Here is a 21,434-nt window from a genome sequence, read left to right on the forward strand (position 1 = left end):
CACACAGCTTGGTGTCATCGGCAAACTTACTGAGGGTGCACTCAATGCCGTCATCCATGTCGCCGACAAAGATGTTGAACAGCACTGGACCCAGAACAGACCCCTGAGGGACACCGCTTGACACTGGTCTCCATGTAGACACTGAGCCATTGACCACAACTCTTTGAGTGCGACCATCCAGCCAGTTCTTTATCCACCGAGTGGTCCGTCGGTCAAATTCGTGTCTCTCCATTTTAGAGACAAGGATGTCATGTGGGACAGCGTCAAACGCCTTGCACAAGTCCAGGAAAATGACATCCGTTGCTTTACCCATGTCAACCAGCGCTGTAGCTTTGTCGTAGAAGGCCACTAAATTAGTCAGGCATGACTTGCTCCTAGTGAAGCCGTGTTGGCTGCCACCAACCACTTGGTTATTTTTTATGTGCCTTAGTACAGCAACCTATCCCTTCTCCAAGGCAGCAACACTGAGCTGAAAATACACGTGATGTGCCAGGCCAGACTTCGTCTTCCCACATCAGAAATCCCTGCACAGAGCCTTCCAAGTCTATTCCAGTCTTCATCCCTTGACACTGCACTGAGCAGGCGATTGAAGAGGGAGAGGAGGAAGGAAGGAACAAAGGCACCTTCCAGCTGACAGCAGCCCACAGCATTAACCAACAAGGATTTTCAGTTCTCTCAAGATAGCTGATAACAGGTTATTTTGATCATGTGCTTTGTACTGAGGGTTTGAGGGTTTTTTTACTGAAAGGGTGGATATTTCTGTAATCATAAACGAGAGTCTGGCTATGACTATGCAAAAAGAAAATTCTTTTTTGCCCCTTGAAAACAGTTGCAGGAAACTACATACAAGCACACACCAAATGAATGTTACTAAGGTTGCAACATCAAACCCTTCAGCATTAGAGGACGGATTTACGATTGCCTTAATAACTCTTATTCTGCCCCCGCTGTACATGCGGTATGGCACACCCTGCTCGCTCCTCCTCTCCCACCCTGCTTTAACCGGTGCACGGGCGGTCATAAAGGAGTCACTGCTTTGTTTTCTTTTTTGAAATGTGCTCAGTATTAGGATAAATCTCTGGTAGCAGTTCATACTGTAACGTTTGCTTACAACGCTATCAGGTGTCAAAATGTTTACAAGCTTTACAAGGACCGGAAACTCCTTCTCATGTTTTTAATATCGACTTGTCAGCCTTTGAACTCTGCTGGTTCCAAGCGCCCTCTCAACTCCCCCTGTCGCACCAGGCGGTGTGCGTGGGACAGATGATAGCCCTGGTAAATACTTTGTCGGCAAGGCGTGGGACTGGGAACGTTTCCAGCTGAACCTGTTTGCTGCTGCCTGAAGCACAGCCCCCTGAAATTACACCACCAGAAAAGGAGTTGGTCCTTGTCCTCGATCCCGGGGAGGGTCCTATGTGAAACGCAAAGCACGCATCAGCGAGTTTTTCCATGTTGTTGCCTAGGACAAGGGGAAGGAGGAGTTTGAGACAGAACTGACAAAAGCTGGAAGCCGCTGATGTGCCCGTGCAGGCTGAAGAGGCTCTGGAGCAGTGGCGGAGCTTAGGCACGGCTCTCCGAGACTCTCCTGCGCCGCAGGCTGCTGGCCCAAGCACCGGGCCGGCGCTCCTGGTACCGCGGCCGTGTGTGCCCGTGCCCAGCCCCAGCCCCAGCCCCGCCCCGGCGGGCGGCGCGGCTGCTCCGCAGAGCCGGTAACCCGGAAGCGGGAGCAGGAAGCTGCGGGCTGGCGCGGGAGGATGGCCGGCGGCGGCGGCCCGGCGGTGAGGGGAGGCGCGGCGGGCGGCTGCTGGGGAAGGAGGGGTGTGGGAGGGGGCGGCCCTGCTCTCGGTCTGCCCGGAGGTGCCTGGAATCGCCCTGCCGGGTCGGTGGCGGAGGCCCCGTGAGGGGGTGGTGCGGAAGTCGGCCCGCGGCCTCAGGCTGCCGGCGGCAGGGAAGGCGGTTGGAGCCGGGGAACAGCGCCGGGCCGGGTGCGCTCCGCTCGCTGGCGGCCGGCCTCCCTCCCTCGGGGCGCCTCGACGTGAGCCCCCGGCTCGGCACAGGGCTGAAGGCGGCGGCCGCGGCAGCGCCGGCGGGGCAGGGGCCTCGCGGCCCGCAGCAGCGGAGCGGCCGAGAGCGGGCGGCCCCCGCAGCGGCCGGCGGGGCTGGTGTCCGCTGGCGGCGGCTGGCCCCGGCTCCCGGCAGTTGCGTGCGACCGGAAAAGGGAGGCCCGTGTCCCGCGCCGTGTGTTCCTCTTCGGGCGCCTCGTGTCTGGTGTTCAGGCGTGCGTGGCTGTCCGTGCGGCTCTCAAGCGCCCCGGCGTTTCCGAGCCTCCTCAAGGACTGAGGTGGTCGTTTCTCGTGTAGCGGCCTTGCTGTGGGTGAGGGTGTCGTGTTGGGCGCCGGCTCTGCAAGGCGTTCAGCGCCTTTGTCATCTGGCCCGATGGACCTTAAGCATATCCCTTCTGTCCTCCCGCGTCCCTGTGCCCCGTAAAAGGATTAGTCTCTTGTCAGGTGGTTTTAACTGTGTTTTAATTTAACTTCCTTACTCGTATTAACACAACTTGGCGAGTACAGTGTGTGCGTCTGGTAAAGAGGAGGTTTGCTGACAGGCGTTTTTTTAACCAACAGTGTAAAAACCATTGCCATGGGCCTCATCGACCTCATATGCACAACTGTCATAGTGCCCATGGGGATAAAGAGCTACCAGTGCTACCAGGACCATATCCGATTGTTGAAGACCCCAGCACCTGTGATATTGTCAAGGCTACACAGTAAGTATACGTTCTGTGTGTTCAGAAGGATGAAATAGATGAGTGTCCTCAAATGTGAACCAGGTTGGGTATTTTTACAAAGGAAAATTTTAGTTACATTTCGTCCCCATAGTGAAAGAAGAAAAAATCACTCAAAGGGTGCTATTATAAATATCATAAGCAATGGTATTTCAGCCAGGTTTGTTAGGTAGAAAAATCCACTCATCAAGGTTCAGCCCAACTCTTTTAGCAAGACTTTGGTTAAGTGCAATGTGGAGTTTGCTCAAGTAGGTACTCTGCTGGGTGATGCTTATTGAGATTTACTTTAGTATGTGGCTGTCTCTGGAGGATCCTTTACAAATCAATGATAAGTAAATCGATACGTTTTTTCCCCATTTAAGGTATGGAATAGTAGAGCGATGCAAAGAATTGGTAGAAGCAGGATATGATGTTCGACAACCAGACAAAGAAAACGTGACTCTTCTTCACTGGGCAGCGATAAACAACAGACAGGAGCTAGTTAAGTAAGCTCTAGAGTCATTGCGAAAGTAATGCAAGTATTCTGCCACTGTTACTCACACTTTGTTGCTATTGTACTTCAAAACAAAGGAACATGCTGCTTCAGAAGAAAAGTGTGAAATTGAAACTTTAATCCAGTTACCTTTGTGAAAATGTCACTGAAATGTAAAGTTACCACCGTTTCTTTATATGTGAAATCATGTAGTACATTAAATCATTAGATTTTCCTAGGTTTGATTTGGTTTGTTTAACAGAGATTAAAGCTGATTTTTTTAAAGTGACTTGCTAATTACTATATTTTTTCTTAAGCATTTTCTCAAAACAGCATCATTTACTGAAAAAATACTCTTTTACATTTGCTTCTCTAGTAATTTTTTTTTTTTTTATTACAAGCTATTCACTACTAGGGCTGTGTTATCCTTAGTATGATGTTTTAATGTTTTATTGTATTATGTCTATTCTTAATCTTATTGTGGTGGTGTTATACAGATACTATATTTCCAAAGGTGCAATAGTGGATCAGCTAGGTGGAGATTTGAATTCAACTCCCCTTCACTGGGCCATCAGGTATGTTGCTTGCAACTGCTACTTGTACATCTGGTAATATTAACAGTTAGATTTTGTGTAGCATAGTGGTGGTTATCTTAAATCGAATTCTGTGGTATGTTTATTTTATTGATGTATAAGGAATTTTACAACTTGTTCATAGTAATACTGAAATCTGTTCTCTGATTTCTGGCAGCTTTGCAGGTCACGAAGTTGTGTTATCTGTGTATCTGTGTTTTAGTCACTTGGACTCACGTTTTGAAGTTTCCTTAGGGACAAAACAGTACTGTTCAGACTTTTCCTTGTAAGTCTTGCCTTTCTGGGCAAAGAAGACTTGGCTGTGTTAGGTCACCAAAGTTAGCTTTTGATGCTTATTACACAGAATCACAGAAAGTTAGGACCTCCAGAGAAGGAGGTAGCAGTTTAAGCCTGAAAAAGTTATGGTCATGGTTCCCTCAGACTTCAGCCTGCCTAGCTGGTACACTTTCAGTCATTTCAGCTTCTGCACAAGATTCCCTTGGTGTAGTCTCATGAGACTCAACACTGCCAGTTCTGGACTTCAAAGCACAAACAGGTAGCAGTAGGACCAGTGTAAGACATCTTGTTGTTCGGGGGCATGTAGAGAGGTCTTTGGCCTTCTTCCCCCAGTGGCATTAGCTTTTCTTCTTGTGCTCCTTAGAGCTGCCACCACAAACATGCAGTGTCTCTTCCTGGGCGACAGTGGCTATTGGTGCTTGCGTATGTTTAATGCTTCTTTGGATCTGCTCTTTCTACATTTACATCTGCTCTAGACTACATCTGTTCCATCTGTTCGACTTGATACAGTTTAAAATCATGCAACTTTGCCTCCTAGGACAGGACTTGATTAAAACGATCAAAAGAACAAAGCACTGCTCATCTGGAAAAAACATAACCTTAAATAATTCTTCTGGGATAACTTCTCTGAGTGCAAATTCTCACATTAGAAGATCAGTGCTTTCTTCTGGGCTTTCTTACTCTTCTGCCAAACAAAGTTAGATACTTCTTCTGAGAAAGGCTGCTCACAGGAGAAATTAACTGTAGAATAACCATTGTATTCTGAATTAACAGTGTGCCTTAGACTGACTTATTAAGGCATATATTTAATATAATTTTCTGATATAAACTTTCTATCTTATAAGTAATTTCCTGAATAAAAGCACAAGAATCTGAAAAGAATTTTTTTTGTGGGGGCTGGGTACCTGTGGGAATTATTAAGGCAATGCTTTCATTAAAATTTCCAGATTTTTTTGTACTCTCTATAGTTTCATTTCATATATCGTTACAGACAAGGCCACCTACCTGTGGTCATGTTGTTGTTGAAATGTGGAGCAGATCCCAGTCTTATTGACGGGGAAGGATTCAGTAGCATTCACTTAGCAGTGCTGTTTCAACACGTGCCCATTGTAGCTTACCTCATATCCAAAGGCCAGGTATGTTGTTGGTATCCCAAGTGTTGTTTTCTGCTTATGAGTAGCTGCCTGTGTGTACAATACATTTCAGAATTAACTTGTTTTCTAGATGATAAGCAGGTGTTTGACAACTATTTCCCTGTGCCATAAGTTCAGAGACACTTAGATTATTTTTTTTAATGTATATATATTTATATTTTTTAATACCCTTCCCTATTCTTGTCATCCCTGTACAATTCAGAGTGTTTAAGGATAGTTGTTAAGGCTATGCAGATTTGTGGTGCTGTGTAAAGAACAGCTGGCTTTTAAACGTGGTAACAAAAAGCAGTATATGAAGTGTATACATCATGAAGTATTTATGATTTGCTTACAAATTTGTAACTAATAATCTGTGCAATTATCCATCAATTGAAGCATGCAGAATAGATGATCAGACTACGTCTGAATTTTTTATTAGAAATTTCTATATTCTGTATTTTCCGTAATTTTATATTGTATCCACCTAGGTGATGTCTGCTTACATCTGAAGTAAGCAGAATTAATGACAAGTGTAACAATTTGCTAATAAAAATGAGATGAGAGTTCTTGTATGATCTAGACTGTTTCTTTGAAACAGTGTATATTAAGATTTAAGGATTTAGTTAAGTTTTACTTTCTTTCTCATAGACCTCTCTTTAGTAGAGCAACTGGCTTCTGGAATGTAGGTGTAGATTGTATATATCACAAACTTAAAGTTTTTAGCCTACGTGTTGTCCACTGAAAAATCCAATTGATTAAACATTTCTTTTAAGTAAATCTGTTTTAATGTAGTGATGGGTGGAGTAGGGGAGGGAGGAAACCTCCATTGTGAAGAGGGAGGAAGAAGATTAGGTAGCACAAGTTAGATGTTTAAATAATTATGTATTGAGATACGTAACCCTTTTTTGGTTTTTTAATAAACCAGTTTTAGGTACTTGGACATTCTGTTATGTATCTCTGTTTACACAAGAAAGATGGTTAATATTGCTTTCCGAGGTACATCTTATTTATAGTATTTTTGTGCAAAAGACAACAAGAAGTATGGTTAACGCGGTTCCCTTAAAAATATCCTTAGTGGAGACTCAGCATATTTTGAAAGGAGTGACATGCAAGACCTAGGGGGGAAAAGTGTTTAGATGAGTGTTTGCTTCTTGGCTGGGATAATTTGGTTTCTTTCCACTACTGCAGTGAAGCCAAGCCTGTTGTATACCTCTGAATTTGACCATCTCTCTGTTTCCTGAAATCACTTGGTTGTTATATTTTTCTTATACTTAGAACATAGACACAACAGACTTGAATGGACAAACACCGTTAATGTTAGCAGCACAAAAAGTTATTGGGTAAGTAGTGAATAACTTCAAAAGAATCCATTTTATTGTGCCCAAGAAGTGATGAGATGAATTTTTTCTTATGAAAACTTTTGTGTTAAACTGACATTCTTTCTCATTTTAGCTGTGATAAAACATGCAGACTACAGAGGTCAGGAGTTATAAAGTAGCTAATTGGATACAGCAAAGAAAGTAAAAAGAGTTTCTGAAAGAAGTTTAGGTTTGCAGCTGAACCGGCTGCAGTATTATTGTACTTTGCCAGAAATGAGAATAAGTGGAGGTGGACATAGTAACATGTATTTAGAGTAAATAAAATGTGGAGATGTAAGCTTATACACAGCGTTGTAGAAAGATATAATCTCTGTATGTACCTCATATTTGTTAAAATGGTAAGATAACATAGTCTGGAGAAAAACCTTCAGGACCTGCCCTGAATTATAGACTTGATCTATTGTTGATGAGCTTATTCTGAGACAAGGCGTTGTGTATCTGCTGTTACTTCGCAGATAAGAACAGTTTTTTATAAGGTTTTCAAAAATTTCATCTCCAGTGTAGATTATCTTCTGTTTGTTAACTTTTATACTTTATTTTCATCTAGACCAGAACCCACAAGATTTCTCTTAAAGTTTAACCCCTCTCTCAATGCTGTAGACAACGTTCAAAAGAATACTGCACTGCATTGGGCAATAACATCGGGCAATACCAGTGCAGTGGATCTATTGCTGGAAGCTGGTGCTAGCCTGGACATAAAAAACGTCAAGGTACAGTTTCTTCCATGATACTTGCATGTGGCATGAATGGATAGAATGAATGTAAAGAAAAATCTCAGTCCTCTGCCCTTTAGATATCCTTGGGGACAGGGGTTGATTAAGAACAGGTGTTTTTAGCCTTTCCCAAAAGGAGTTAGCATCTTTCTTGTGGTGTGGCATAAGGTATGAATACAGAGATTCTTTGCAGCATTCATTTAAGGAACAGCCAAGCCTTTCCGTCACCCTGAACATAATTGTGTCCTTTGCAGATCCTCCTCTTTTCTTTTTTTTTTTTTCCCTTCCTCTTATTTTGTTTTAAGGTGGCTATTTTCTACTTCAAAACATTGTCATACGGAGTAATGACTTTGGCCAGACTTTTAAAAATGACAATGTCTTGGTGTCCAGTGAGACTTTTAAAGACTTGAAAAAGACGCGTGTGTCATCCTGTGAAAACCTGTGTTTGACAATGGCTGTTTGTATATTCAAAAGAGCTAGTCACACATGAAAGTCTTCGTCCTAATGCTTGTAAAAATGGATAGTGAGAAGTATAAATGTTGAAACTCTCAGTTCCTACGGCTATATAGATATGTTTGTACAGTAGTAGTTATTCAGAGTTTGTGTATTAAGCTGTGCAGCTTTTCTCTCTGCTGCTTCTTTTTATTTGTATGTATGACTCAGGCTATTGCTGTTTGGTTTTAAAAAGTTAACGTAAACAAGAAACCTTCCCTTTCAGTAAGCAGTAATGTTCTAGCAGACAGTTGAGTGTTTCAGGTTATTGGAGATAGTCCAACAGATAACTCAAATGGATGCAGTCTGGTTGCAAGTATCAGTTTTTAGAACTACAAAGGACTGGATTAAGCATGTTAAAATTTTGAGTTTCATTTACTCTTGCCTTAAAAAGAAAAAAAAAAAAGGAGTGGGAAGGGAAGTCACCATTAAGTTATTCTTGATTTAGCTATATTTATTTCTTGATGCTGTTAAAAGGAAAGCATTTATGTGTTAAGTGCATAAAGAAATAAACATTTCTGTTGTTAAAGGGAGAGACACCACTTGACCTTGCTTATCAAAGTCCGAATCGCTTCATGGTTTATATGGTAAAAGAGGAAGAAAGAATGAGAAGCAGAAGAAATAACAGGTTACTGAAAATAGTAGAGAAATACGAGGTAATTTCCCATGTAATAACTAATGGAAATAAAGCTACAGCATTGTGTGTTTAAAAAGATATGCCACTTAATTCTTTTCTGACAAGAGGATCTTCTAAGGTTTCCAAAATTGGGTGCATGAAAGTAACATTCTCAGAAGCGTGTAGCAGTGGTTTGGGTGGGGTTTTTTGTGTCATTTCTCCCAGCCTCTTCGATGTGTTCATGTGTTACTGTCTTACCTACCTCGAGTCAGTGTTATTACATTATCTGAATACTTTTGAAGTAAGTCCTGCTTGAATACTTTGTCATATTTTAACAATAATAATTTTAATAGCTCTTCCTGCTGTTGGCGTCTTTCTTCACATCGATGTGGGCCATAGGATACATAATGAACTTAAATTCTGATTCTTGGCTTTTGAAAGGAGGTCTGCTTCTCTTCCTGCTGTTTGGAATGGCTCTATTTGTGAGGTTTGTGGCTTTTTTCTCTCTTTATGTGTATTTATTTGATATAGACGCCATATAAGGTATCTAACGCAGTATTCTTTTCAGAGTTTAGTTTCACTTAACATAAAAAATACCTCCTGAGAAATGGTTGCAGAGTGTGTGAAGGATTTAAATGTATCTATTTTTTAGAATTACTGTAGAAATTTAACGTCTTCAGGTGTGCAAAATAATAGTTTCTCATCACTGAGAGATTTGAAAAAAAAACTGAAGTTTTTAAGCACTGTTGTTAGCTAATTTTAATGATAGAGTGTTATTGAAGGCCTGCACCTGATCAACACTGACATACCCGTTCACGATGCTCAGAAATGTGCTTTACCTCAACTTTTCCTTCTGTATTTGTGACACTGAGTTTTAATGAACCGTTCCCCTCTGCTCCCCAGACCTCCCACTGTTATCCAAAGCTATTTTGCAGGTTTCCCGCTTTCTTCTGCATCTGCAGCAGCAGTCAGTAGTCATTGAAATGGCAGTGCTATCAGTGTGCAAGCAGACAGAAATTGCTCTTTTCACCTAGTGCTACAGCGCTTCCGATGTATAGTGTTAGGCTGGAACAGGGCGCTCATCAGATTTGTTTTTGCAATGTTAAACCTCTATGCATCTGACTAAAGAATGCTTTTGAGTGACAATTCTTGATTGCTTTAAGAGACACTTCAAGTAAACTGTGCATGTGGAGTTTTTAAAATAACAAAATGGATGATTTGTACTCTATGGAATTATGTTTTACATACATTTTTTAAAAAATACACTTTTTTTTCTTTTAATATTCTTTCAGGTACTTTGTAGGGCTCAAGAATCTGAGGTATCTGCCCACAGCATTTCTGCTAAGTTCGTTTTTTTGGATGTCTGTGACCTGTTTTTTCTGGCTCCTGCCTGATATCCTTTATATTCAAGAAATGCAATAGAACTCTCCTTTACAGTTCCTAATAAATCCAAGCCTGGTCACGCTAATGGTAATGAGCAGCCTCAGATAATTCCATGTGACTGTTAATGTCTGGTAAGATTGGTTTACTTCCATTGGGCTGGGGTGGAATAACTTTGAGTTTGAAGTTACAGATGGACTAAAAATCTATTTCTTCTTTTATTTTTAGCGAATATTTGTGTACAATTCTGAACTATTTCTTATGTTACTGGGATATCAAAACGAAAATATCTTTGTTATAAACCTAATTGTCTCTGTTACCATCTCCGTGGGACTCTTTAATTGAGACTCTCGTACAGTAATATGTTTTGACATGTAGTATAACGGCATAACACATGCATTAATAACAATTTTCAAAGCATCTCTTCTTTCTGAAATGACAGGAATTTGACGGTTAGTGGTATTACTGCGTCTGCTTTTGAAAACAACACCATCTCCCTCCGTACCTCCCAAAAAACAGGGAACAAATTTCTTCATGTTCCTCCAACATAGATCTTCCAGTCTCCTATCTATCTTCATTTGCAGGTTACACTGCATCCCCCAGGTACAGAGCATTAATGTCTGCCTTTTGTTTGCTTTATTTGAAGAGGCTTTGCACTGATGAGTACAAAAACATTTTAGTGATTTACACTTGCTTTTCAGTGCCCTGCTTTTTTGTTACACAGGGGATATCTACTTATTTATTAAGGCCTTTAGGGTGATACTTAGAACTGTAAATAATTTGCTACTAAACTGGCTATAATATATTGCTACGCTATTTTAATTAATTTTTAATTACTTCATCCTTTAAGTGGCATTTTCTTTTGTCCTGTTCCTAATTAAGATGTCCTTAATGGAATTATCAGGATTAACTTCGATGAACTGATCAAATATATTCCCGCTGGGGATACATGCATATTCTTGTCTAAATGAAAATCGTGTTTTTCAGTGTTGCATTGTGAAGTTTTAAGGTTTTCTTAGTGTCATCTAAATTAAAAGAAAAAAAAATCCAATGATAGGGGTTTGAGTCAGACAGTTTGCTGAAGATAGGGAGCATAGTGATATTCTTGAAGGTCTAATCATAGCTTGGTGAGATAGGCAAGTGGATAGTTTTCCATTTCACTATCCAAGCCTTTTTCTCATCAATATCTTTTCCTTCTGGAACTGGTTGCTGATCTGAGTGTTATAAAAGTGTTCAGAATTTTAGTTACCTGTATTTATGTCTGAATGAAAATCTAGCCATTCTCAGCTCCAAAAAAACAGTAGAAGTGCTAATAGACCAGCAGTATCCACAAAAAATTGTTTTGACATACAAGGAATTGCACCCTGCAATTGCATTGTAACAAACACAGCTATAAGACTGTATAGACAGCACCAATATTTCATAGTTTATTATCTTGATTTTAATTAGAGCTACTTTGCAGTGGTTTTAGTTGGTAAGACAAAACAACCTTGAGGTTGCAGTACTTGATTTTTTTTTTTTTTTTAAGAGTTATTCACACTGTGCAGTTCGTATAGTGGCTGAGTGGTCATTGGAGATGGAATCCAGGCTTGGGCTCTCTGACTGCTCCTTGGTGACATCATGGGCTGTTCTTTAGTAGCCCGAGCTCTCAAGTTCAGTGCTTATATTGAATTGGTGTGAAACTTGTCCCACTCCACATTGCTGTGTTGCTGTATGGAGATAGTTAATTTTGATATGTTTTTCTCCCCCTTTCACCTGATGTACGCGTGTTTTTAGTCCATAGTGTAATAGTTATGTGCCTAATGACTGTATATCCTGCCTGTATAATAGTAATTTGTCTGCTAGAGAAGTTGCAACAAATAACTATATATATAAAAAGTACTAAATTTAAGTCTGCTTCTCTAGACTTTCAGGAGACATGAATTCCCTCCCTTGTTCAGTAATCAACCACTGGGTGAAAGGAAAGGGTACGCAAGAAAAAAAACGTCCAGTTAGACCAGAAATTTGTCATTTCATCGTCATGGTTTTTCTAGTATTTTGTAAAGGAAGAAGAGTTCCCAGTAGCTGCCCTATTACTTTCAGAAGTGTTTAGGAGTGTGTGCTTGGTTTTCAAGTCACAAAGATAGTTCCAGGATATCTGAAGTTCATTTTTTCAATCTAAATTTATTCAGTTGTTTTAGCTAAAACAAGCAAGAGAGGGCAGGACTTAGAAGACAGTCTGAGTAAGAGCCTGTTCAATGACTTAGGGGTGTATGCAGCAGTCAAACAAATCTCACAGCTGCTGGAAGCTTAATAACTATGCACGTCAGATTGGTATCGTTGAAATAAAATAGAAGAGCTTCAGAGGGGGGAAAAAAAGTTGAATTCATTTTGTATCTGTTAAATATTCAAAGGCAAAAGTCTGCGCTCTGCTGGTGAGGATGACAGGGAGCTATATTGTGATGCAGGTTTATACAGTTGTAGAAATCTTTCCAGCGCTCAAACTGGACAGAGTATTAAACTTCTCTGATACAATGGCCTCTGAAGGACAGAGAAAAATGAAAGTTATTATTTTCTTTTCTGTATGTTACTTGCAAAATAACATAAACTAATTTTAGAATGTTTTGTCTGAAAAATAGCAGTGATATGAGAATATATATGTAAGAATATATTCCTTAACCTGAATGTTACATGTAACCAACACAATTCTTGAAATCACTGTTGTCTTCAGTGTCGTGGGTCTTTTTTATTATTTCTATAAAACTTGGAGAACTGATCCTGGATATATTAAAAATTCAGAAAAAGAAAGAAAAGAGGTAGGTGAAACAAATACAAGGGCTACCCTCGTGCAACAGGTTTTGGTTGATTTATTTGTCATCGTGTGCAGCTTTGTTAAATTTGAAAGCAGTGAAATATTCTTCCTTTTTTTGAGAGAGAGGTTTTTAGCTCTGTCGTTGAACAACATAGATCATAGATAATTTCTCCTGCTACTATTTGTTTCCTTATCTGCATTATCCTGCCATAATTCCCTTGACTCCATCTTCTCATTGAAATGTGAGCTTTGGCCAGACGTCATACAGACCCACACCACAGATTTTATCTGTGGTATAAATTCACCTAGATCTTCACTTAATAAATAAAAATTTGGTATGGTTTCTGCTTCAGTTGTCTAAGGTTAAAGAGAGATGCTCACGGTGCTTTCCTACAATTCTCCGTGCTCGTAAGCCATTTCTAGACTTCTGTACGTCTTAAATTTTGTCAGATGCTTTGAGGATGCGTATAATGGTTTGATTTTTGTGCTTAAGCATCGTGTAAATCACATGCTGTTTCCTAGCTCCATTTTAGAATGGTAAAACAAAATCACAGCCAACCAATCAGTAGAGAACTTAGTATTTGGTCTCCCCAACCTGTGGATTAAGGAAAGCATTTTGTTTATGATCTCTTTGTTCTCCATAAGGTTGTATTTCTTCAGATTGCTGGGAAGAATAAACTGCAACTTTAACTTGTTGCCGCAGGACTAGTGGACATTGTCTATCTAGTACTTGTAAAGGAACAGTAAATATAGCAGCTCTCCTCATCTTTCTGAAGTCTGGCTGACTATAGGAGAGGTGCCTGGTATTTGAATACGATCTAATTTTTAAGAATATTTAGTTCACATTATTAATTGTGGCAACATAGAGATACTTTTCTGAATAATCCTGCATGAGTGAAGTTGCGTTAGTCTGTTGTGTTTCTCCTGGACCTTTTTAAATAGCGAGTACTTATTCCTGTTCGTGCTTGGCAGTCAAAACGCTTATGAACTGCAAAAGGCCTAAGGTAAAAATCTTCATAGGTGCCCTTGAAAATGTGATCCAAATGCAAGCACAAACCACTTTGTCTTTCAGAACATTGTAGCTCTTGCTGAAGCAGGTTGCTTGGACTTCAGAACGTTTTGCTCATCATGTCTTGTAAGTGACGGTTTGGTATTTGTTTTCTTTTTTAACCTGGCTTTTACTCAATACTCTTATAAAAATCTTTTTCCTTGTTGCTTGTCATGCAAGTGTTATATGCACAGTTTCTTCTATATTACTCACATATGTTGGTTTCTTTTACAGTGACAAAAAAGATGCTTTGAGATGCTTGGAATCTAATCTTAATAAAATAGCATTATTGTTGTTGTTGTTGTTGTTATTATTATTATTTCCATCTCTTGTTTGTAAAATTAAGATGTATAGTTCTTATCTATATTCTGTGTTGTGGGGTCTGTTATACAGTAATTGCCCAAAGTATTTTGGTGCCCATGAGATGGTGCTCTGAACTCTGAGCAAAATAGATGCTTTTGCTATAACTGTATTCTTTTCCTTCATCCTCAACTAGGTAAGGAAGCCTTTGAGATCTATGCATTGCCTTGCTTGTGATGCATGTGTGGCCAGATACGATCAGCATTCTCTGTGGATTGGACGGTGCATAGGTGAGAGTATTAGTTTTATCAAATTCAAAAATACCACATATTGAAAAAGTTGCAGAAATAATGTTTATCCCCTTAAAGAGGGAGCAAGCTTGATATAAGAATACACAGTTACTGAAGGAGCTCTGATAGGTGCGAGAGGCAAGTTAGTTAGATGGCAGAGAAAAAAGCAACTAAAATGATTAAAAGGATGGAGTGGTCACCATAAGAGTGGAGAACAAAAAGCCTAGGACTCTGAGAGAAGAAGGAACAGGGAAATTTGGGGATGGAGTGGGAAAGCTATGAAGATGATGGCTAAAGTGAATGCAGAACTGTTATTTACCAAGCACATCACACTAGAACTAGAGGAGTCTCAGTGAAAACAGCAGTTGGACTTAAAATTGGTAAAGGAAAAAGGTCTTTACAGGGCAGGTAGTGAAATTTTGCAGCTTGCTGCTGTAAGAGTTTGCAGGTATAGGCAGTATCAGAAGGTTCAGAAAGGCATTAGACAAACTTTTAGACAATGTGCCCAAAAGTAAATTCTAAAAGAAATAGACAAGTGTGCACTCTCTGACATTTTAATGCAGTAGCTGTGCATGAGAATGAACTACAGAAAGCAGCCAGGCTCCTTTTGTCCTCCAAAACTAAGGTTGCCGATGTTCACTGTTAGAGGCAGTATGCTGGAGCAGCAGGACCACTGAGGTAAAGAAACACCCTACAGGGTTATGTTCTTGTGTTCTTTGAGAAACTCTGTCTTCATTCCTTTCTGTCTCATTACTGGTGGTGCTCAAGATAGAAAGGTTAGAGCTTTACATCTGTAGCAGTATACTTTTAGCATATTTTTTTTGCCAATAGCTTTTTTTGTGATGTTAAATATTTGGAAATATTTTTACAGTGTTTGGTGTTTACTGGGTGGTGAAACATCCTTCCGATGCATTGTTTCAAAGCTTTGAGCAAGGCTGATTGTAATTTAAAGAAAAGATAATTGTATATCTTCGTGTAACAGTTTCTCTGACAGAAGTCTGGGGCTTTTTTTGCGTACATTTGCAATTCTGAAGCACACAAAAGTCAAAGAATTGAATATCTTAGATTTTTCAGTCATGTGAGACATTTGTAGTGTGCATGGGGCAAGTTGTGGTTGCATAATTAGTCCTCATCTAGCTAAAACAACTGAAGGCATACTCTGAAGAAGAGAGAAATCCTGATTGACTTTATCAGAACTAATTCTATTATATAAATTGGGATGGCTTACAGGAGAAAGTTGAGGAGATCAGCCTTGTCAAACTTCCTTGAGGATAGCAGAGGTAATAGTATGAAGTGGTTTTGCTTCTTTTTATTCGTGTTAACTTAAGGTGAAATGCAAATACTGCTGCATTTTAAAATGTCAAACTTTTTTTTTTTTTTTTTCCTTACCTCAAATACAGGCATTGGGAACCATCATTACTACCTATTGTTCCTGTCTTTCCTAACTATTACTGGTGTCTGGCTGCTTTATGGAACTCTTCTGTGTATGTATCCATGAATTTATTTTAATTAAGCTTTCAAGGATGTGTGTGTATGGTCTGTATTTTTTAGCCTTTCATTTCCAGCAAGTGTAATTATATCTCCACAAATGACACCATATTTCAGCAATTACGTTTGTGTTGAGTAGAAACTAAGATACAGCTCTAGTGGGATATCCATTGGAAAACACAGTATCAGAAAGGATTTTCATTAGAAATTAAATAGGGAAGCCATGTGGAGGAAGGTCAGGTTACAAGTTCGTTACAAGTTCTAGTCTGGATTACTGCAACAGAAAATAAGTTTGTAAACATATTATTGCAAAGGCTTTATTGATTTATTTGGAAATACCTATATTGAACACTTGGGAAAGTTTCTTTTTGTTTTTAATGTAGTGCTAACTTTGAAAAGAGAGCTATGTATTTCATTAATAAATCTGAACTGTTACTTTGGCAAATTAAGAAATTTCTTGGAGGAGACAGGAGGGCCCTTGTAATGTTGGTCCTGAGGACGAATTAACATAGCACTAACCTTTTAAATAAAAAGCAGAGGGAGTTCACTTTTTTTATATTACTTCACATTATATTGAAATGGGTCAATATTCAACATAGAGTGAAGTGAACCAGCTATGGCAGTGGAGGACACAGGATGCCCACATGAACATGAGTTGTTTTCCTCTGTTTCAGTGGTGGTGTTACGTATGCAAAAGGCATATTATTTTCTCCATTTCCTGTGTGCGAAGGAACATGGGAAGAAAACCTCTTTATTGTTCTGCTGACATAGAGGCAACAAAAAGTTGCTCTGCTTTTAGTTGTTTGTGTTTTTTAATAGGTTAAAGACATATGTGGTAGGCTTTAAGTGTCTCTTAAGAAATCTACAGAAGTTCGACATTCCAGTTTATGTGTATTCAGTAGTGGTAAAATACTGCTTTCCTGGCATTGTCACCATCATTTTGTTGATGATAGTGCTTAAGATAAACGATAAATTCTTGTCCTAAAATTACAACTAATGAAGCAAAATTTCAGATGTCTCAACAATGAGACATGATGACTTATTTCAATATTACTAGTTAACTTTAAAAAAGTACCTAGCCGATGCCTTGAATATTCCTGCTGTGGATTATGAACACATAATATAAAGATTATGCAGGCAAGATAGCAAGCAGTCGCATATCTATGTGGGTGCTTTTAATTGGGAACATGATATATTAAACATGGTATTTCTAGAGCGTATCGCTATGTAATATTCATTCTATGCAAATAATCTTTGTTCAGTTCTTACGTGGCCTATATTAAAAACATAATTAACTGATTATGCATCTCATCAGATTGGTCAAATCATTGCGCAACAAGTAATCATCAAGATGGAGCATGGACGTACTTCACACTGATAATACATTGTTCTCCCTGGGTTTCCTACATCTTCGCAGTAGCCTGTTTACATACTGCATGGGCTTCGTTGTGGCTGACTGTTCAGCTTTATCAGGTATTATTTTGCTTCAGTTTATGCTCCTCTCTTAAAGAGTCATCATATTAAAACTTTTCCCTAGATGATTTGCTCACATACAAACTTCATGCCTGCTTTCCTTGACTAATTACTAGTCACATCTAGGTGTTTTTCTTAAATCTCAGGGCAGTCTTTTAATTTTCACAGGTACTTCTCATCTTAAAAGTAGGATCACAGTCTGCAAATCATTCCTAAAACTGTGTTTTGCGTTTCCTACTCATCGAAAATGCCAAATCTATAGTAAGATGTATTTAAAGGCAAGAAACGTATTTGACTAATAGAACTGGTGTTACTGCCCAAAAAACGACACAAAAGCTCAGTAGCACAGTTGGTCCTGAATTGAAAATTCTATGACAGAACTCAGCAGTGCATCATTAGGCTGTATTAAATCCCAGTGCTACAATAAAAATATATGACCTGGATTTTATCCTGATGAAGACTGTCAAATTTCTTGTTTTATGTTTTCCTCAGAGAGAGCTTGGCTATGCAAACAAGGTCGAGAAGAGCTGTCTTAAAACATCTAAGAAACAGCTTGTTTAGCAGCTTTTTGAAAAGATGTGTCATTTAAATATGTGTTAAACATACTGAGCTAAAGACATGCTTTACATCTTGTTTTAAAAAAAAGAAGAAAAAGACAATTTTAAATGTGTGCTGCTAGATTTCTGTAATGTTAAAGACACTGAGATACCGTCCTGGGAAAAAAGAATTCTATGTAGGGTAATTACAGTTAACTACTGTGTTTCATACACAGTCATTTGTGAATGTACTGCTTTTTGATGTTTAGCGTGTCATTCAGTGAAGCAACCTTGCAGCCCTTTATAAGGGCTTATAAGATTTACGTTGATTAAAAAAAATAAGAAAATGGAAAAAGGAATAGGTAAGCAGAAAACCCACATAAATCTCATTGTGGAACTTAGTGAAAGAAGACATGGAATCAAGAAAATTAAAAAATTATTGTCGAGTCTCTGACATCTGCTTCACCTCTTTTGCTAAGCTACTTTGTCTTTTTCACGGGATGTTTTTCTACCAATTTGTTTGGTAGAATAGAGATAAAATCTGAGGAGATAGGTGCTTAACTGCTGTAGATCTTAAACTTTTACAGACATCTGTAAAAGAACTGTCCTTACAGTCATCCCAATTAAGCTTACCTTCTCAGTGGAAGCGTTAATGTTACAGCTTGCTGGGTTCTGTTTTAGTCCAAGTGACATTTAAAAAGATACTTTTCAGAAATTAATTATGGCAGTAGTTACTTATTTGCCACATATGGCCAGCCTCCTTCCCCTCTCTCCCTTCTCGGTAGTGTCTTTTGATACCACCAAAATTTTAATTTGTCATGTTCATGTTTTTAACCATTACTTACACGTTCCTTTCTGGAAGATTGCATTCTTGGGATTGACCTCGCATGAGAGAATGAACCTCTTGATGCAGAGAAAATCTTCTAAGCGTCCTGTTTCACTCAGGAGAACTCCATACAAGTGAGTGTAAATGAATAGTATCTTCATAGAATCATAGAATGGTTAGGGCTGGAAGGGACCTTCAAAGGTCATCTAGTCCAACTCCCCTGCAAGGAACAGGGATATCTCCAACTAGATCAGGTTGCTCAGGGCCTCATCCAACCTGGCCTTGAACGTCTCCAGGGATGGAGCATCCACCACCTCTCTGGGCAACCTGTTCCAGTGTTCTACAACTCTCATGGTAAAAAATTTTTTCCTAATATCCAATCTGAATCTACCTCCCTCTATTTTAAAACCATTACCCCTTGTCCTATCACAACTGGCCCTCCTGAACAGCCTCTCCTCATCTTTCTTGTAGGCCCCCTTGAGGTACTGGAAGACTGCTATAAGGTCGCCCCAGAGCCTCCTCCAGGCTGAACAGCCCCAACTCTTTCAGCCTGTCCTCATAGGAAAGGTGCTCCAGCCCTCGTATCATCTTCGTGGCCCTCCTCTGGACCCTCTCCAACTGGTCCATGTCCTTCTTATGTTGGGGACTCCAGAACTGGACGCAATACTCCAGATGAGGTCTCACGAGGGCAGAGTAGAGGGGGAGAATCACCTCCCTCGACCTGCTGGCCACGCTTTTCAGTATTGGTTTGCTCGCTGCTTCATAAACTCAAAAAAAAAATGGTGGCCTGTGGATGTGCTAGTCATGCCCGTTATGAGTTGTTCTAAGAGGAGGAAATGGACCTTGTTTTCCTTGCTGAGAACTTCCTTTGCCCTAAGAAACAAACAGCCAGCATAAGAGCTACTGGTGTTCTTTCTGCATGGCTGTGTATGTAGGAAAAGATGTACCAAAATAGGTCCATAGCTCTAATCAGTAGATTCTATTTTGAGGATGAGGGTGGTTGTCCTTTAATTTGGTCATCAATCTCTGTGTCTGTTCTGTAGGTTCAGACAGAGAATTAAGGTATGAACTGGCCCCTTTCTGACTTCTCTTGCAGTATTTAGCTCAATGGAGAAATTAGTACCAAAGTTTCCCTGTTTCACTAGAAGTCCATATTTCTTCATATGTGTTGGCAGATGAGATCTTCCTAAGTACTAACTTTTAAATATTTGAGTTGAACTTAGTCTGCCCTCACTGTTAAATGTAATGCAGGTTGTAGAAGTTCAACAAAGGGGTAATGGCCAATAGAGAACTGTTCTTATGTTTCTTCTCCCAGAGCTGTCCTTATTGACAGCTTTGTATCTTAAATACTGTCTCATGGTGAATGTGTATTTTTGATGCCTGCAGTTGTCTTTTGTTAGTTTTATTAATGGATATTTCTCTCATTTTCAGTCTTGGATGCTTCCAGAATCTTGCAGACTTTTTTCAGTGCGGTTGCTTTGGTATGTGCAAACCCAATGTAGTTGACTGGACCAAGCAATACAACCTTTTTCATCTGGCAAAGGAGAAAAATGTTCATTCTGTATGAAGCTTTGCTTAATTTCTAAAACCGTTCAGCTGAAAGCTAAATAAAAAATTGTTATTTTGTTAATTTTTACAAATTCTTCTGAAGTTGCTTGTTTTTATTTTTGTTATTGTTTCAAATATTAAACCTATCTTGCATAAGCTACAGCAAGATTGTATATGGAACAATCACTATATGTCGGTGTATATATAGTTTGAGCTGAAACTTTGAAATTTTTATGTGATAGAATATATTTTTTTAAAGATAAGTTTTTAGGGCAGAATTTCAAAGCCATGTTGGTACCCTTTGCTTTATTTTGCAGATAATAAAAGAAAATTACATTTGAAAATTAAGGGGAATGCTCATATTTAAAAATTTAATATTACTCTGTAATTTCATTGCTTATGTTGTGAAAACCTCTATTAAGTCTTTGTATTTAGAGGGCTTACATGCAATAAAATAGAGCTTTCATGCTTCTAAGTGTATTTTTACAAACTGAAATAGATTCAAGGGATATGTGGCCAGTGAGGTATTTAAGAACAGGTAAGAAAAAGACTGACTCTTTGTCTTAGCTTTGCATGTATATATGCCCTGTCAGTGTATGAAAATGGGTACGCTGCTGATAGAAAATAGCAACGTATATAAGAAGAGGGAGTTATTCTCAGCTGTCAGCCATGTTCCTAAGAAAAGGCTACAATGTCAGTTTGGAGTGGCCAGCTGGGCAGTGTGGTTTTCAATATAAGTTGAAGTAGGTAATAATTAAAACCAGCAGGGAAACAGATCAAGAACAGAAAATTAAATACCATGTAGAACTGACACCATAAGAGCAAAGTACTGTAATGAAACACTGTTCTTGTAGTTCAAAAATGGGGGATTTCGTTCATCTCAGTGAAATTCAAGTAAAGATAATGTGAAGCAATATCAGTACTTTATTGTAGCTTGAAAACATACAATAACAAAACTTTCAGCACTGTATTCTAAGAAAAAGTTGTTTTTTTCAGACATATCTCCCTTTGAGAGAAAGAATTCCGATTTTTTTTTATTGTCTCAAAGTGAGTAGCATCTACTTTGCTGTTACAGAAATTATGTCAACATGTTCAAAACACCACTAGAAGATTGGTAGAAATACAGATGGCGTAACATTCTGAACAAAGGAAAATACAGCCTAAATTAGAACACTCTGACCCTTGCACTCCCTAAGGTATCTCTATCTTAATGGGACAGTATGCTGAGTCTTTAAAATTCCAGTCTCAAGTGTGGTAAATACTAGTTTAAGAAGCAATAATGTTCCATGAATAAT

At 39.2% G+C, this 21,434-nt stretch overlaps 1 protein-coding gene across 2 annotated transcripts; it reads left to right on the top strand.

The window, feature by feature from the left end:
- The first annotated feature begins 1,747 nt into the window (after nt 1-1,747).
- Nucleotides 1,748-20,373, top strand: ZDHHC13 (zDHHC palmitoyltransferase 13). Of its 2 annotated transcripts, none has more exons than XM_086613948.1 (17): nt 1,748-1,820; nt 2,625-2,767; nt 3,148-3,270; nt 3,755-3,832; nt 5,118-5,262; nt 6,535-6,599; nt 7,186-7,348; nt 8,374-8,499; nt 8,813-8,946; nt 9,752-9,852; nt 12,510-12,634; nt 13,703-13,765; nt 14,175-14,268; nt 15,669-15,752; nt 17,072-17,229; nt 18,628-18,725; nt 20,023-20,373. In XM_086613948.1, the coding sequence occupies exons 1-17, from the start codon at nt 1,755-1,757 to the stop codon at nt 20,156-20,158; spliced, it is 1,902 nt and encodes a 633-aa protein (XP_086470074.1). In that variant the 5' UTR covers nt 1,748-1,754; the 3' UTR covers nt 20,159-20,373. The 2 variants fall into 2 exon arrangements, with proteins under 2 accessions (XP_086470074.1, XP_086470076.1); XM_086613950.1 differs by having other exon boundaries at nt 1,748-1,778.
- Nucleotides 20,374-21,434: the final 1,061 nt, after the last annotated feature.

The sequence above is a fragment of the Tauraco erythrolophus genome, chromosome 6 (assembly GCF_009769465.1).
Source record: "Tauraco erythrolophus isolate bTauEry1 chromosome 6, bTauEry1.pri, whole genome shotgun sequence".
Taxonomy (NCBI): domain Eukaryota; kingdom Metazoa; phylum Chordata; class Aves; order Musophagiformes; family Musophagidae; genus Tauraco; species Tauraco erythrolophus.